The sequence below is a fragment of the Notechis scutatus genome, chromosome 3 (genome assembly GCF_049901735.1).
Source record: "Notechis scutatus isolate UNSWTSFEM ecotype Mainland chromosome 3, rNotScu1.2, whole genome shotgun sequence".
Taxonomy (NCBI): Eukaryota; Metazoa; Chordata; class Lepidosauria; order Squamata; family Elapidae; genus Notechis; species Notechis scutatus.
Genome location: NC_142011.1, coordinates 115,782,774 through 115,801,887, shown reverse-complemented (window position 1 = coordinate 115,801,887; position 19,114 = coordinate 115,782,774). Strand labels below are relative to the sequence as shown.

Genomic DNA, 19,114 nt, shown 5'->3' with positions numbered 1-19,114 from the left:
CTGCCGCCCGCCCGCTGACCTGGCCCGCAGCCAGCACCATACCCGGGTCTGCAGCAAAGGCACTTGGCAGGGGTAGGGAGCCCTCCACGATCCACCATAATCGGCCATTAGGAGTGGCTGGTAGCGAGGCTTGGCTGCCTGCCGGGCGTTCTAGGGGAGGGTGCGCATGGGGGGGGGGAAATTAAGTCACCCCTGAAAAGACGGCCTAGCCGTTTTTTCAAGGGTCAAAAGAAAATAAGGCCCAGCCTTATTTTCTGAGAAACATGGTAGGAAGAAAAAAGGTGCAAAGAACAGCAAATTGTAAAACTGGATCCAGCTATATTGGTGAGTCTTTATGTTTAGTATTAAAAGGCAGCTAAGCGAGGACAGGGAATATGGTAACACTCTGCCTGCACCTCAGCTCAGAAAAGGCAGAATTTGGAAAAGGGGTTTTTAAGTTACAAGAAGACAGATTCCAGTTGAATGTTAGGATAAATTTCTTCTCCAGTAATAGTAGTTTGATAATACAATCGATTACCCAGGGAAATGTTGGATGTATTAAATCATTAAATGTTGGATGTATCAAAGGATGTATTAAAGCTAGATTTTAATTTGGATTCTTGCAGTGGGCAGGAAATGGACCTAGTGAGGCACTTCCAACTTGATTCTGTATTGATGAGGAAGAGGTCACAGCTAAATACAAATACAGGTAGTCCTCGACTTATGGCCAGCCACTTAGCAACTGTTCAAGTTACAACAGACTGCTCAAAAGTTATTTACAACCCAGTTTCATACCTCTTTCTGACAGTAAAAATATAGTAATACATTTAAATTGCTAATCACTTTTTGTTCTTTGAAGGTAGATTTCATTTCATAAATGGCAGGAATCTCTTCAATATGTAGATCATAGTCAGAGGTAGCTTTAATCAATCCCAATATTATACCTTTGGAATGTTATTCCTTTTATTATTCTGCAGTCCAGAACAGGGGTTGCCAACCTTTTGGACTTCAGGGACCACTAAACTCATAATTTTAAATTCCGCAGACCAGAGAACCTGGGAAAATCCCCCCAAAAGGCTGCAGGAAAATACCCACCCTTTTTTCCTATCAATTGATCATTTTTTATTTGGGATCTCAGGATACTGTCTCCAGCTCCATTCTCAGGGAGAGAGAGAGAGAGAGAGAGACTTTTGGCTTCATGCAAGGAAAGCAGCAGAAGTCTTTCTTTCTCCCTCCCTCCAAATTCCAGAAATGAGTCTGTGAGATTTGTCATGCCGGTGCAGCCTCTTGGAGCAGGATGCCTTGCAGGGTCCCAAAGATTCATTTCTGGCAGAGTTTGGGGGAGAGAAAGAAAGACTTTTGCTACTTTCCTTGCGTGCAGCCAAAAGCAGAAGAAGCAGCCCGGTGGCCAGGTGGGGCGAGTGGGGCAAGTTCCCCCCTCTGCCCTTTCCCACCTCTCCTCACTACCTCATGTTGTTCGCAGTGCAAGGGATGCAAGCCTTGTGCTCCCGTGGGCCATGTGGGTGGTGCAGCCTTGTGTTCCCACGCAGTCTGGATTAATTGCTTTGGGGGGTGCTTTGGGGTGACATTTCTCTGCGGACTATCAAAATTTTCTTGCGGACCACCAGTGGTCTCCAGCCCACTGGTTGGTGACCACTAATCCAGAGGTGGTCCCCGAGAAAATTTTGGTGGTCCGCAGTGCACCCAGGTGGAGGAGCTGCTCCAGGATGACCAATGGGCCAGTCCTGTGACTAAAGTTCTGAAATATGGTACCGGCCAGGCAGCTAGTGGTGGGTCTGGAAATCTCCGCTGTAGATGATGGTATGTACAACTTGCAACTTTGCAGGTGGTGCAATGTGCAAGGAGTAGCAAAGCCTTCACCAGCCGGAATGAGGTAAAAGTGCTGTTGTGGCAAGGGGGAGCGGTGGCGCAGGTGGCCCTAAGCAATGGGTGTCAGCAACCCGCGGCTCTTTTGTCCCCCTACTGTGGCTTCCTGTCAGCTGAACCCACCTCTCCTCTTCCCTCCCAATCACTCCTCACCAGGCCTGAGAAGGTAAGGGTGGGGGATGAAGATTCACTCCATATTCCAGAGTGGCAGTAAAATGCCGCTGTACTCGCTTCATCTCTTGCTGGGTTTCGCAGATGTTTCTTCCAGCCCTTTTTGGTGCTGCGCTCACCTTGGTTGCTCAGGGAGACACATGATTTCCTCTCCGGCCATTTCTCTTCACTGCTGCTGTTGCCACTTCCATGGCCTGCCCACTGCTCTTGCAGCTTCTTGCGTAGCACAGTTAAATTTAGCACACTTCTCAATGGTGGAGACAGCAACATCTCCTCCTCCTGGAGCCCATTATGATGCAGAGCATCGGCCGCAGCTGGGTTGGGCGAGTGTCTCAGCGTGGAAAGCAGTTTGTGCATCTCCCTGAGTGACCAAGGTGTGCCCAGCACCAACAAAAGGCGGAGAATCACCCACGAGACCCAGAGAGCACTGGAGAATCAGAGTAAGAGAGAGATGAGAGAGAGAGAGACAGACAGAGGCAGAAAGAGAGAGAGACAGACAGAGAGAGAAAGAGAGAGAGAGAGATGAGAGAAAGAGACAGAAAGAGAGAGACAGAGAGAGACAGATAAAGAGAGTGATGCAGAGAGAGAGACAGAGAGAGAGAGACAGAGAGAGAGAGACAGAAAGAAATACTTTTTCCCATAGAAAAGAAAACACTGGGAGCCACAAAACCTGGGTAGGCCTGGCTGGGGGTGGTGGTCATGTAACTGGGTGAGAGAGAGTGACGTCGAGTTGGCCACTCCCACCCAGGTTTTATGGCTCCCGGAGTTTTGTTTTCTGTGGGAAATGGGTCCAAATGGCTCTTTGAGTGTTTAAGGTTGCAGAAAAAGGCAGCCAAGCTGCCTGAAGGACCCCATCTCGTCACTGGGAGTCCAGGAGCTTCATCTAGCAGTGCGCTGGATTGAATCCGCAGGATTTAAAATTATGAATTTAGTGGTCCCTGAGGTCCAAAAGGTTGGTGACCCCTGCTTTAGTCCACATGATGCTATTCACTTTCATTCCTTACCCACTTGCAAGCAGTTCCTCTTCTTCAACAACTCCTCCTTATCCATTGCTGGTGCAGCTAGAGCAATCTGAATGTAATAATTCCGAATTCTTTTCTTCCACTGTTTATGTTTTATATTAATTGCCCCCAAGAAATTATTTCAATATTCAGATTTAACTTTGACAGTACATTCAGGAAGTAAAATAATCTCTCCTTATGAATATTATTTTTTATTTATGAAATATGTATGTTGCTCAATTCAGAATCCCAATGATTATTATTTATTGAAATAGAAGCATCACATGGATGGTCTTTCGTGAGGACAGTGAAAACCTAACTGATGGCAGGCTTTAACCTTTGGCATCCTTGCCATGAAAGCTGACCCAGATGGCTTACAGAGGAGAAATTCCCTGTAATCCCATAAGCAGCTATATGACCTCAGGGCATCTGTCACTCCTGCAAGAGGACCTGAGATCACAAGAGAGAAGAAAGTACCTGCTTAAAAAAAGGCTCCTATTTTTAGGAAGGCTGGGTGAATAGATTGCAGTGTAATATATTTAGCTTCTTTTCTGTCAATTGCAATGTTTATTATTATTATTTATATGCAACTAGTTTTTATGGATAATTTAATCCAGAAAAGGCTTAGAAAAAAATCAGACTATTTTTAATATTGCAGAGAAAGTCATTCACTGATTTGCATTTTGCCCATGTACTACACACACACATACACACGCACACACATTTTTCGGCTATGTTTATGCTCTGTAAGCTTTTCAGAATTAATGCAGGCAATATATGACTTCTCTGTAACAATAAATATTCATCATATCAGCCAGAGGGAAAAACAGCAGCCAGCATAACATAAAAAAATAGGAAAATCAGCTTCTTGCAATTTCCTGCCAGCTCGCCTTTTCCTCTGTGATTTAAAATTTTTATATTGGCATATATTCAAATGGTCGTGGTTTAAGTTTAACCTAATATAATTCTAGATGTAGTATATTAAGAAGGTGATAGCCTCTTGGAGCTATATCAACAATATAAGAGACAGAGAAGGGAATACAATGTAATGACTTGAAAAATGACGTAGAGACATGAAATAGCTGCATTCTGGATTAAAATCAATGAACTAAATATATCTGCTTGGAATGGTAGTTACATGGTTCCTGAGTCTTTCAGATTTTGGAATGCTCAATTTTTCAACAGAGGGATCTGAAGCAGAATTTATGTGCTACACTCTCATCTTATTTAGGAAATAACAGACTGTGGATTTAGGATTGTGCAGAGATGACAAGTGTATGCCCTATTCCACCCCAAGAGACAGATTCAGGAGGGAGGGAGAACAGTGGAAGAAAAATCTATTTCTGGCATTGCTCCCACTACCCTGCAATGCTTGATGCTCTGCTCTTTCTTTGATAAGCAGCCATCTTGAGGGTGGGGTTTCCAGGGCTGGGCTGCAAACATTGAGATTACATAGCATAAAGTAGTCACAAAGAGACATAAAGGTCTGTAACTCCTTGCTGCCTATTTTTACCCAATTTGTACTTCTTTCAAAACAGATAATTAACAAGCTACATTTTCACACAGCCTATCTATCCTGCGCTATCTAATCATCTTCTACCCTGTTTTTTTTAATTCCTTGCCTCTTCTTTCTTGCCTCACCTTTTCTGCTGATTCTGTGAATAAAGTAATTAGCTAGAATCTGCCACATAAAAAAGATTATACTAAAGTAATTATGTTACTGGCAGATAAAAGCAGGAGCAGTGACATGATCTCGGCTATTGTGAGCAATTTCATCAAACCTCCTTGTATGTGGGGATGATCCTGGGAGACCAGGCAGAGAGACGCTGCTTAGGGAATGCTCAGATAAAGAGAGAGCATAGTCCACAGCTGCATCGTGTCTGGAGCAAAAGGTGATGAAGGTGGAAGAATTACACTTTCAGAATTGCAAGATTCTCTTTATGTAGTTTTGCAATAAAGTATAATTAGCTTATCTGGCTGTGTTTCCTGTCTGGTCCACCTACTAAGGCTGACACTCTCTTCTTCTTAAACTATATTGGAGGGAATTCTGCAGCTTGGTCTTCTGAATGGATGTTTATATTCAATAAGAGAGAAAAAATATTAATATTGGATTTTTTGCATATCACTAATCATATTTTTCAATGGAAAAATATTGAATTAATACAATGAACAGCAAAAGCTGAATATATTATGACATAATTTGAATATTAAAATAAATTCAGAAACACTGGACTCTTTGGAAAGTAATAGTAGCAAAAATTAAATGTTATATTAGAAAATAATTTCTGTAGAAATTCATATTGAAACACAAAAAATATAATATTTAGTTATAGAGGAATTAGTTACAATTATTCTCTTACAAAAAGAATGCAAACTTTTAAATATTATATCATGTCTTTATAATGATCAGAAAACCATCCTATTTCTTATTAGCACCATCATGTAGTTTTGTGGAAATTCTGTAACACAATTACAGAATTCTCTAGCACCCTCATCAATGGTGGGATTCAAAACTTTTTATTACTGGTTCTTGGTGGGCGTAGCTAGGTGGGCGTGGCTATGTGAGTGTGGCTTTTTTTGCTTTTTTGCAGCCACCCCCACTCCATTTTGGGGCCTTTTAGGCCTCAGGGGAGCCTCCTGGGGGGGGATTTTTGCTCCCAGAAGGCTCCCCTGGGGCTCAGGAAGAAAAAAAATGGAGCCTGGAGAGGGTGTGCAGCACCCCCCTCACTCCATTTTGGGGCCTTCTGAGCCTCAAGGGAGCCTCCTGGGGGTGCATTTTTGTTCCCAGAAGAAAAAAACAAAGCCTGGGGGGGTGCCACCTCCCCACTCCATTTTGCAGCCTTCTGGGCCTCAGGGAAGCCTCCTGGGGGGCGTTTTTGCTCCCAGAAGCCTCCCCTAGGGCTCAGGAAGGCAAAAAATGGAAGAGGGGCTATGCCCCTCCCCTCCATTTTTTACCTTCCTGGCCCTCAGAGGGAATCCTCCTGGGCGAAGCAGTAAGACAACCTAGGGGAATCCAGGCACAGCTGACCATATGAACAGCTGATTGTTGGGAGGGGGAAAAAAAAGAAATACCTTAAGGGGCGAGCATCGGGCAGGCAAGGCAAGTGAGCCAGTGGCGACCGGGCGGGGGCCATGGCCAGCCAGAACTTACTACCAGTTCAGCAACCCACGCCAAATCCTTGCTATCGGTTCATGAGAACCTGTGTGAATTGGCTGAATACCACCATTGACCCTCATGTAGTTTTGTGGCAGTTCTCTTCCATGCAGCTTCCATGTTTCTTTTTCACATTTCATTCATTCTGTAATGTTTTTTTTCCACACAGGACTTGTATTTTCTCATCCTACAATCATTCTATTTTTACAGTAGTTTCTTTTTTTAAATTTCTGTGTCCTTTTTAACCCCACAAGACCCACACTTCATACAGCCCAAAAGATTATCTGTCCTACATTCAGAATCTCTTATCACCTTTGTATCTTTTCATTCTTTTATTAAAAACAATCAAATGAATCATGTTTTTAGATTCATATCCTTTTCATTGTTATTTGTATGTTCAAGTAGACCTATGCTTAAACCACTGTTTGAAATAAATATTCCTTTTTCTAAGCAAATATTTGTCACAAATCATTGATCTCATTCATTTTTGGGTCTCCATTTGGCTCCATTTTTCTGTACTCTCTCATCTTGCTCCATCCCAACCATTTATGTCACTGAGAAGAATCATATACAATACGCCAGAATAATGGTATATTCCGACACCTCCCCCCCTTCTTATAATCCAGCAAAATAGTATACATGTACATTTTTTAAAAATCAGAGGACCATATCACAAAAATTGGAGAAGTATAAACACTAGGGGGAAAGCATGTTTGCATCATAACAGATTAACAGAGTTGGAAAAGACCTTGTAGGTCATCTAGTCCAACCCCCCCCCCCCAAGCAGGAGACCCCCTATACCATTTCTGACAAATGTCAGTCCAGTCTCTTCTTGAAAGCCTCCAGTGATGAAGCTCCCACAACTTCCAAGGCAAGCTGTTCCATTGGTTGATTGTTCTCACTGTCAGAAAATTTATCCTTATTTCTAGGTTGAATCTCTCCTTGATCAGTTTCCATCCATTATTCTTTGTCTGGGCTTTGGGTGCCTTGGAAAATAACTTGACCCTTTCCTCTTTGTGGCAGCCCCTCAAATATTGGAACACTGCTATAATGTATTCCCTGGTCTTTCTCTTCACTAGACTAGCCATGCCCAGTTCCTGTAACCATTCTTCATATGTTTTAGTCTCCAGCCCCCTGATCATCCTCTCTGGACTTTTGCTTTTCTCTACACTCTTTCTAGAGTCTCAATATCTTTTTATACTGTGGTGACCAAAACTGGATGCAATATTCTAGGTGTGGTCTTACTAAGGCTTTATAGAGTGGTATTAGTACTTCATTTGATCTTGATTGTATCTCTCTATTAATGCAATTTAGGATTGCATTGGCTTTTTTGGCTGCCACTGCACATTATTAGCTCATATTTAGCTGGTTGTCCACTAAGACTCCAAGATCCCTCTCACAGTTACTGCTATTAAGCTTGGTATCATCCAGTCTATATGTGTACTTTTGGTTTTTCTTGCCTAAGTGCAAGACTTTACTTTTCTCTACATTGAATTTCATTTTGTTAGGTAGGGGGTAGTGGTGGGATTCAAATAATTTAACAACCAGTTCTCTGTCCTAATGATCAGCTGAGTAAGCATGGCTGGGCGGTCATGTGATTGGGTGGGCGTGACCAACTCTATGTCACTTACATCGAGGGGTGCTTCACCTCTCCTGGACTCTCGTGACCACGGGGATGCTGCAATGGTCATAAGTGTGAAAAACGATCATAAATCACTTCAGTGCTATTGTAACTTTGAATGGTCACTAAATGAACTGTTGTAAGTCAGGGATTACCTGTACAAAAATATAAAAAGCTTCTTTGCTTGCAAAAAGCTACCCTAAATACCAATCATTAGATTGGAAATGGGAGAATACACACTGAAGATCAATGATAGCCACAGCCATCATGGAAACCTAAACCATTATGTCCGAATACCTTCCTTTTCATAAGTAACACCTGCAGGCTGGAGTTACAAATCAGGCAGGGTGCCAGAGCACTTGAGGAATTAAAATAGTTAACATATAATGATAACTATCAGCAGCCAACTCTTGCTCTTGAAACCGTTTAGCAGAGAGGTCATTTAAGCTCTCCATAAAAAGCACACCCAGGAGAAGCAATCCTGAGATCCATTTCCATCACTTAAATATACCAGCTGGTCTCACTCACCTCACAAGATATCCTAAGGAAATCATCCAGGTTTAAGGAAAGATCATACCCCCCCAGAAAGGCAATAAAAAAATCAGTGCCAAGCTTGCATCCTGCCTCTTGGAAGTACATCCCAAAAGGACAGTGTTAGGAACCAGTAAAGCAGTGAAGGAGACCCTTTTCAGGAACAGAGTTTAACATTTTTCCTTCCAAACAAAGCTGAATAAGGAAAATTATCCCATCAATAAACACAGGATTTAAACGTGACCAAGCACAGGATTAAACTTCACCAAAAACCAGTTTTAGAGAGGAGTGGGATTCTACCGGTTCGGGCCAGTTCTGTTGAATCAGTAGCTCCGAAGAGCAGCTGACACGGAACCGGTTCACTGCGATGATCTTCTGGTCGTCTGTTTGGCCCCCCCACCTGCCCAGGCTCTAGGTTGTCCTTTATTTTCTGCTTTTTCCTCCTCAGCTGCTTTGCGCGGCACAGCTGAGTGCCGCTTGTCAGCTGGAGCAGGTGAATGCTTGCCAGACTCGGTAATTTGTAAGTAGTGTGCATGCGTGTGCTGCAAACTGGTTGTTATGCCAGTAGGATCCCACCCCTGGTTTTAGACCAAAACTCAGAAAGGGTATGTAACATTTGAATGTCAATCTTTCTAGCTAGCCAAGAAGCCTTGCTGAATGTCACTCATCTTGGTTCCTTGTCATTAAAAGCTTATTTCCAGCAGCTCTACTTCGTTATTCAATTATTTCCTCCCAACAGAAGTGTAAAAAGCTTAAAACAACCCTTCCCCTTTAAGAAAGTCAATCCCCAGCAAAGTACCAGCAAAGAAAAAAAGAAACCCTTGAGCTCAAGTGACAGTAAGTCTGGGTGTACTGCCAAGCTGTTATAAGGGTTAACTGAAAGGCAGTTTCTGTACTCAGAGCAATAAAGATTAGGCTAAAAACAACACCAGAATGTTTCCTTCCCGCCTTCCTTACAGGATTAGTCCTATAAGTGAAAAAAACATGAAATTTCTTCCAATATCCGGTTCTCCGAACTGCTTAGAAAGTTAACAACCGGTTCTCACAAATAGGTGCAAACTGGTTGAATCCCACCATTGCATATGGCCCAATGTTCAAGTCTGTAAAGATCCATCTGGATCTTGAGCCTATCTTCTAGGGTGTTAGCTATTCCTGCCAGCTTAGTGTCATCCGCAAATTTGGTAAGTTCCCCTTCTATTCCATCATCTAAATCATTTATGAAGATACTGAAGAGTACTGGGCCTAAGACAGAACCTTGTAGTATCCCATTGCTTACTTCCCTCCATGTAGACATAGATCCATGAAGGACTACTTGTTGGGTACGGTTTGTCAGCCAGCCATGTGATAGTGATGCTATCTATCCCACTTTTTTCTCGCTTACCAAGAAGTAGGTTGTGGTCTACTTTCTTGAATGCCTTGCTGAAGTCTAAGTATATTATGTCCACAGTATTTCGCTGGTCTACTAATTTAGAAGAATGAAATAAGATTGGTTTGGCATGATCTGTTTTTAACAAACCCATGCTGACTGCTAGTTATTACTTTACTCAGTTCTGGATGTTGGCAGATATGTTTTTTTTTAATTATCTTGCCCAGTATCTTCCCGGGTATTGATGTTAGGCTGATTGGTCTGTAGATTCCTGGGTCTGTTTCCCCCCCCCCTTTTTTTTGAAAATGGGAACCACATCAGCTCCTTTCCAGTCCTCTGGTAGTTCTCTGGTACTCCAGGAATTTTGAAAGATGTAGTACAGTGGTTCTGAAATGATATCTGCCAGCTCCTTTAGAACTCTGGGATGTAATCTGTCATGTCCCAGTGATTTGTATTCATCAAGATCAGACAGGTGTTCTCTTACTATTCTTTTTGCTTATTTTAACTTTTATTTCTAGTCTGTTTTTTACCGTTATGTTTTTGGTAGGCTATAGTTTCTTTTTGCATGAAGACAGATGTGAAGAGTGAGTTAAGCAGCTCTGCTTTCTCTCTGCTGCTTGTTATTTCCTTACCGTCTTCTCTCTTTAGTGGACCGTTTCCTTGATATTTTTTTCTTGCTATTTATATGATGGAAGAAACTTTTTTTGTTATCTTTGACTTTTGTTGCAAGTTTTTGTTCATTCTGAGCCTTTGATTTCCTAAGTTCGTATTTGCAGATTCTGACTATCTATCATGTGCTGGTTCAAGATGTACAAATTCAACCTAAAAGCCTCTGCAGCCAATAACAGAGCTCTGGATCGATCTGTTATTGGTTGCAGAGGCCTTCAGGAAAGCCTTGCTGGCTATAGAAAAAATGGTCTGGCAAGGCAGGTGTTTGGGTGTGTGAGGCCTGGCTGCAACTGTCCAAAGATAAGTAGTAGGGCAGCTCCACCACCACCCAATCCCTACCCTAGCTTAATTTTTACCCGTGCACTCTGGAGTGGGTGGGGGTCTTAATTAGGGCTTATTTTGGGGGTAGGACTTATATTGGGCGCACATGTAAAAATCAAGCTAAGACTTATTTTGGGGTAGGTCATGTTTTCAGGAAAATGTGGTAATTACAATAGCAATAGCACTTAGATGTATATACCGCTTCATAGTGCTTTACAGTACTTTCTAAGCATTTTACATAGTCAGCATATTGCCCCCAACAATTTGGGTCCTCATTTTACCCACCTCAGAAGTATGGAAGGTTGAATCAACCTTGAGCCTGGTGAGATTTGAACTGCCAAATTGCAGGCAGCCAGCAGGCAGCAGAAGTAGCCTGCAGTACTGCACTCTAACCACTGCGCCACTGCAACTCTTAATAATTCAAATGAAACAGCTTTGATCTTTGTAAGGTAGTTTTAATGTGCCATAATATTCAACCTACTGGACACAAGCTTTTGTGGGCTAGAATCCAGTTTGATAGATGCATGAGGTAGGCTTTTTTCAATATAAAATCAATATAAATATGAAATTAAAAATATCATTCTTAATTGTAATTTGGCAATTCAAGTTGTAGATTTATTTTTTATTTTTTTTAATTATAATTTGTCAAAAAGAAACAAAAACAGAAAATAATATTTTAAAAACCCAACAGGGACGATAGGCAGATTTATGCATTTATGCATGCCCCCTTTATGAACCTCTTAAGTGTGAAGTAAAATCCACGGAAGTCAATTTGCGACTAAAACTGTGAAAATTTGTAGCTGAGACAACTGTTTCAGGTAGAGCATTCCAGACTGTGAAAACAAAAATCATATTTTTTACAGTCAAGTTTAGATCGGTTTACATTGAGTTGATAATGGTTATTCGTGTGCGTATTATTGTGATTAAAACAAAAAATGTCATTTACAGGTAAAACATTGCTACGTACAATTTTTATGCAATGCCTAAGTCTGACTGCAAGTGACACAGTTCCATGTTATCCGAACCAAGAATTTCAAGCCTAGTAGTATAGGGAATTCTATTATGTACAGAAGAGTGCAAAACTTTTCTCATAAAATACCTTTGTACCCTCTCGATTGTACTAATAATATCAGATATATGGTAGGGATTCCAGACAGTTGAACAGTACTCTACGATCGGTCTAATGTAAGTTTTATAAGCTCTAGTTAGCAATACAATGTTGCCAGAAAAGAAACTTCGTAGAATTAAGTTTACAACTCTTAATACTTTTTTAGCAATGCTGTTACAGTGAAGTTTGGAGCATAGATAGTCAGAGATAAACACATCTAGGTCCTTATCAAAGTGAGAATCATCTGCTAGGTCAATACCACCTAGCTTATACTTGACATTCTGATTGCGTTTACTAATATGTAAGACAGAGCATTTATTAATTTCCAGATTTTTGAAAAAAGCATTAAGAAAATGTGATTTCTTTTTATTAGAGAAGAGAAATCTCACCTGTGGAAACTTGATATGTACCTGTAGCATCATTTTGACCCTTATTTGAAATAATTCTTAGAACACAGTAGTGCAATTTACCTGCATGTATTTCTAGCTGAATAATATTTTAATGCTTTATTTAATTTTATTCCCCTAGAACCTGAAGCTGGTGAAGTATCCCCTCCAGTGGGAGCTGGCGTGAATAGCAACAGCTGGACTTTCAAATATGGGCCTGGCAATTCCAAGCAGCCAGGCCCAAGTGAGTTGCCAGACAAGTTCATTATCCCAGGATCTCCTGCCATCATCTCCATTCGTCAAGATCCACCAAATAGCCAAACTGATAAAAGTGACTTTATAACTTTTGGCAAGAAGGAAGAGACCAAGAAAAAGAAGAAGAAAAAGAAGGGAAACAAGGCTCAGGATAAAAAAGAAAAGATCAACAGCACTGCTGACAACAATGATCAGTGAGGGGTTTATACTGAACAATCGATTTAGCCAATTTTTGCAATTTGGAAGAACTCTCCCATGTAGCAACTCCCAACTTCTTCCTGTTAACTAATTTCCTGTATGTACAAGACTTCAAAAAATCTGCAGGGAATTCACAATGTCTTTTGCTTGACAGGTTTTGTCTTGAAAGCTTTATCACACCTGACATTAACTATTTTTATCCACCCTGGCTTATTTTCAGATTATAAAAAAAGCAGATCTGTTTCTTTTCTCCTACTTTGGAAAAGAAACTTTTCACAACATAGCCCAAGCAAAATTGGAGTCTGTAACCCTATCCTGATGACATATATGGAGGTGGAGAGGTAAACAGTTTTGTTATTGTGCACCCTGTAGCTGATTGAAAACTCCTGTGCACTGATGGCTGGCTAGGTGATGCAAGGTCAGGTGAATATGATGCAAAAGCACTCGCAAAACATGAACAAATTAAGTTACTTGTTAAATTAATGTGCCCGGGGATCTAAGTTAAATTTGTGATTATTTTGTATTCCATCAGATGTATCCATGTATGTTTTGAGTGCAAGCTTTTCTATATTTTGTATACACACTCCAGCAAAAAAACAAAACAAGTTTAACTCAGACAACTCATATGAGAAACCATGAAGTATGTCTGCTTCCAAGCCATTGACCATATTGCCACAATAAGGCCTTTGATCTCCTAGCAAGGATGTCCCTCAGGGAACGTCTGCATGGCAACCTCCCGTATCCTTGACTCACTACCGTAGAGCTAAACAAGGTGTGTGGAAAATCTCCCCTTGGGGAAAAAAACACAAGTAACTTTGGAGAGTGGAGATTCCTTATTCAAATCTTGTGTGCAGCTGTGTGGATAGAAGTGTCTACAATCCAGATAAGTGAACGGCCCTCTGGGGACATTGTCCAAGGCTGTTAGGAAACCACCGTGCTGACAAGCTCTCAAAGTTTAACAAAGGAATTAAGGGCTGACATCTCAGGAATGTAAATGACTGTGATGTTTCCTTTATGTCCTTGTTTCCACTCTATTTAACATTCCTTTGCACATAGCAACTCTGAAAATATCAGAGTATTTCCATAAAACATATGCAAAAATATAGAAGGAAGTAGTCTTATCCATGCTATTAGCGATTTAATATTTTATAAAGGGAGAATAACTGTAAATGAAAAAAATATAATGTCCTTTACCCCCAAACCGAAGTAAATTTACAGCCATTAGAAAATATAATTGCTGCTAATAAAGTGCTTTAGAAAAAATGCCTGAAACACTGTATTATATCTGCCAATCACCGCTTTATTATATCAGGTCACTAGATTGGGAATGGGGACTGCCTCTTGCATGCATTAAAGAAATAAAAGATTTTCTTGCTCTCATTTTGCTTTCCTTATTCTGCACTTTGAGTACACTCCTTTTGTAATAATAATAATCAGGGGAAGTGGAAATCAATTCTTTCTCACCAAGCAACTTTACTAATCTGCTAGCTCTGTTGCGTGTCTTGATGTATTTGCCTACATGATCTTCTTGGGTTTAGTTTCTCTAAGATTTTATGAATTTCTGACCCTTCAAATTATTGCTTATTATGTAAAATTAAAGTACTGTAAGTATGCAACATGCTCTTATAAGTATCCTAAAATATTTGTTCTGTGCTTATATATGTGAATGTCAATGCAACTATTATCTAGTGTGGACATTAAGCTTTAGTAGTTGAATGTAAATCTGCTATTATTTTTTGTACATTTGTGAACAAGTGGAGTTGCGTTAATATTTTTAAGCACTGTTAGTAACCAGTTTTTGTGTATGATTTGAAACACAAGTAAAATACCTTTCTTAAATCAAGAAATCAGTAATTTGCAGGGTATTATTTTGAGGTCAGACCATTATATGAACTGTGACTAAACAGTAAACTAAACAGCAAAGAAAATAAATTTCCTGGATATTATATGCTGCACACAAAGCTGCCTAAAAATCCACAAGGAAGGCAAGAATACTCTATAAAATGTATCATTAATAAAATATGAGAAATCTATACAGGTAGTCCTCGACTTACAATAAATAGTTCATTAGTGACCATTCAAAGTTACAATGGCATTGAAAAAAGTAGACTTATGGCCATTTTTCACACTTATGATCATTGCAGCATCCCCATGGTCACATGGTTTATATTTGGATATTTGACAACTGACTCACATTCATGACAGCTGCAGCATCCTGAGGTCATATGATCACCTTTTGCAATCTTTTGAGAAGTCAAATCAATGGGAAAACCAGATTCACTTACCTGTATTACTAATTTAACAACTGCAGTGATTCAGTTTACAAATGTGGCAAGAAAAGTGATAATATGGGGCAAATCTCACAACAAATTTCTCGCTTAACATAAATTTTGGGCTTAGTTGTGGTTGTATGTCAAGGACTACCTGTACTGTTACTATTAGAGAAGTGCATGTCTATTAATAACTGATAGTATTAGGCGTATCCATACTTCTCTTGGCCAACATATTCATCAAACATTTCCTGCAGTTTTTAGATACCTTTTTTACCAAACTATTTTTACTGCCCAATTAAAATTCATAGCCATTTCCATTTTTTAAAAATAAATTAAGTATCTATTTTAATATAGTCTCTGGTGCCCTGTAATTTTATATTTGGCCATCTTACAACTTTCCTTTTTTTTGGTTTAAACAAATCCTCAGTGAGATACTTTTATGTTTCCTTTAATTGTCTTACTAGGCTTCCTTTTTCCTCACTTAAGATTTCAAATTCAGATAATCTGAGTTGCTACCATGTGAGAAGTATCCTTGTATTAAATAAAGTTACCATAACATTGTATTTGTAATTTAAAGTGTAATTTCCTTGATGTTATGGCCATTTTTTCAAAATATCATGCTGTAACTTTCAGAGCATCTCTGTACTTTTGCATCTTCATGCTGAAGAAGAAGCCAATCTAAATCAAGACCCTGGCATTCAAAGGGCAGAAATGCTGCTTGGAATCCAATAGAACACCAGAACACCATGTTAAACGTAACATAAACAACATAACCTACTATAACATAACATGTTTACACTAGTTGAACCTTTCAGTATCAACCTGTTCAGTAACATGGCCCCGCAAATCTGCACAATCTCTGTGTTGTTGTATATTCTTAGAGGACATGTAATGGTTATATATACATTTTTATTACATTCATTAGCAACTTGTATTCTAGGAACTCAATGCAGTATATATGCTAATTTAGCACTGTAACAGCACTGTAAGAATCCTAGGAAATTATAGTACAAGGGATTAAGAGACTGATTGGCCAATCAGGGAGTGCACACTTGAGCTCTAGTGTCACACAAGTCTTCCTCCAGTATTTTAATCATGCACCACATGGACCCAATCTGTCATGTATGATGTTGCTTGCAGGCTACGTTCATGAAACCTCACTGGAAAGAATTAAAATTATTCTTCGGCCTACCGGTAGTTTGGGATTTTTCTCACATGTCCAGCACAAAGTTTTCTCATTTTATACAGTTTCTGCTTTCTTTTTAGATTATATAAATCTTACTATTGTTTTCCTATACTGATTTTTTGGTCATGTATGTTCAAAAATGAACCTGTAAGTCTAATCTGCTTTTTTAAAAAGAATAATGTGGAACTGAACAGGATTTGTGTAGCAACATAGCAAATATAGAAAAAAAGGAAAACTTTTTTCAATAAATTAAAAAATTTGAATTTAGATTTGATTTGTCGCCAGGAAGTACATATTAAAAAGGACCACTATAAACAATTGGAAAACCCTAAAATAGGGAAACTATATGCCTCATTAGCACAGCAGAAAAAAAGAGGGGTGGCCCTCTTCATCAAAGAATCCTTAGAATCAAAACAAATTTATAAAGATGAAGAGGGGAGAATTTTGATAGTGGAAGTAATGATGAATTATAAATGGACACTATTAACAGTAATATATGCACCAAATTCTCTAAGAAGTTTTTTTATGAACAATTACATTTAAAAAAATTACAGAAACAGAATATGATAACATTTGTATTGTAGGAGACTTTAACACAATTGTTGATGTAAAATTAGACTACAAAACAAATGAAAAAGGTAGGAGAACTTTACCAAAGACCTTTTTTAAAATGACGGAGGAATTAGGAATTAATTGAAGGGAATTAAAACCAGAGAAAAACAATATACTTCCTACTCAAATATGCATAAATCATGGTCGAGAATTGATATGATATGGATGTCACTGGAACTGCAAGAGAATATACAAGAAGTAGAGTCAAGTATTTAGGCAGACCATAATCCAATAAAATGGAAAGGACAAACAAGAAAACCGAGACGGACATTAAAGCAGTCAGCATTGGAAGATAAAGAGTTTATACAGAAAACAGAGAAGGAAATGGAGTTTTTGTTTAAAAAGAATAAAAATGGAGAAACGTCCCTACAAAATGTATGGGATACTGCCAAAGTATATTTCAGGGGATTCCTTCCTATATAGGAAGGAAAAATAGGGAGAAGGAGAAAAGATGAAAGGAATTAGAAGAATATAAAAGATTTGAACTGGAATTACAGAGAAACCCACAAAAAATGACAAAAATCAAATGGAATTAGTAAAACATGAATTAAATATTCTAGAGAAAGAGGAATTGGCACAAAAAATTAAAGTAGCCAAACAAAATTTCTTTGAAAACGCAAATAAGTTGGGGCGATGGTTGGCATTCAGACTTAAAAAAGAAAAAGAAAAGAAACTGATACAAAAGTTACAAGATGAGATGGGTACAATTTGACACAAAAATGAAGATAAGAAAAAATAAATAAAATAATTTTATGAAAAACTATACAGCAAAGAAAACATACTTGAAGATAAAATTAAACAATATATGGAAGAAGCCACCCTATCCAAAGTGCTGGAAGAAATGAAGATAAGGTTGAATGAAAGAATAACAATGATGGAATTAACAGAAGCAATTAAGAGGCAAAAAACAAGACACCAGGACCATGGCCTACCAGCAGAATTTTATAAATACCTACAAGAGATCTTAGGTCCAACTATGTTTGAAGTCTACAATGAAGCATTGTTTGAAGCAAAGATTCCTTTGCAATTTTAATCAAAACCACTCAATATTTGCAGTACTAAAAAAAGTCCCCAATGACACCATAAAATATTTAAAAAAAACACCAAAGAGATACTAATCTAAAATAAGAAATAGGTGACTCCTGTTATAAGAGAAGATACCAGATGGAGTGGAGAAAATACAGTACATTTTAGAAATAAAATGGAAGTTACACCTTTTGTTCCCTGTCTTTTGTACATGAACAAGTTTAAACTGAGTCCTACAGTAATTTCCTAATGCTATCAGACCCAATTGGCCCTTGCTGCCCCCAAACAAAACCCCTCCTGCAAGGAAATTTCTTTGTAGTTTCTTTAGAGTCTTAAATTTTCAATGCTTTTTGAGCAGAGTTCTATCCACATTTTATTATAACATTTGTAAGTGATAAATTATTCAAATACTTTCACTACTGCCAATAGATACAATGGTAATAATTTTTTTAACTGTTTAACACTGTATACTCTTCATCAAATCTACATAATAATCCAACTTTTTATGAAAATTTAATTCTCTGTTTAAGTCATAACATTCAATTTATCAAATACTCCCCCCCAAAAAAATCTGATATTTTTTTCATTATCCAATAAAACAGGAAGAATATGTTTAAGGTTAGGAATGTTTCTCTTTCATCAAATTTGAATTCCATAGAATTATCCCTTCTTCCACCTTCATAAGTGGAGAATTAATTGTGAAGGTGAATGTTACTAGATATTATTAATACTCTTCTAATCTGATCAATCCAGTTCAGACTGTGGAAGGAGCTGTTTCTTCTTAGAATATTGGAAAAGTTCTCCCAAACCTATTCTTACTTCCACCATTGAATCCTTTGATGTCTTATAAATCAGTGGTCACCAACTGGTGGGCCACAGCCCACTGGTGAGTCCTGAGAAAATTTTGGTGGGCCACAGAGAAATCTCACCCCCAGAGCACCCTCCCCAAGCAATTAATCCAGGCTGCACAGAAACACAAGGCTGCGCCACCCACATGGCCCGCGGGAACCCTCCCCGCCCACTCTCTCCTTACCTGGCAAATTTGCCTGCTAAATTGCTATTTTTCCTTTTTCCGACCATCATCTGTTCTGCTGTGCCGGAGATTTAGATTAGCTAGGAAGCAGGAAATGGTTGGATTTCTTGCTTTCTAGCTAGCCTTTAGATCTTTGGCTCTGCTTTTAAGCACAGCTGAACCTCCCTTAGGACTGAAGGTTCTATTATTCAGTACTGACTCACGGCAAGCAAATTTTATGTGACAGACCGAGCTAGCCGATGGCAGATAGATAGATTTCTGAATGAATCTGTGATTCTGTGAGCAACTCAATCTGCCTGCCTGCTTTGCCTGATTTTGGGTAAAAGTTGCTCTCTTT

At 39.1% G+C, this 19,114-nt stretch overlaps 1 protein-coding gene across 4 annotated transcripts in view; it reads left to right on the top strand.

Annotated features, from left to right (window-relative positions):
- The window catches only part of LOC113426383 (protocadherin alpha-5-like), a 239,202-nt gene extending 223,933 nt beyond the window's left edge, over positions 1–15,269 (top strand). For all 4 annotated transcript variants that reach the window (XM_087961009.1, XM_087961006.1, XM_087961008.1 and 1 more), the window contains exon 4: positions 12,337–15,269. In XM_087961009.1, the coding sequence (XP_087817135.1) occupies positions 12,337–12,647 (311 nt within the window). In that variant the 3' untranslated portion in view covers positions 12,648–15,269. The remainder of the gene's footprint in view (positions 1–12,336) is intronic.
- The last annotated feature ends 3,845 nt before the right edge of the window (positions 15,270–19,114 follow it).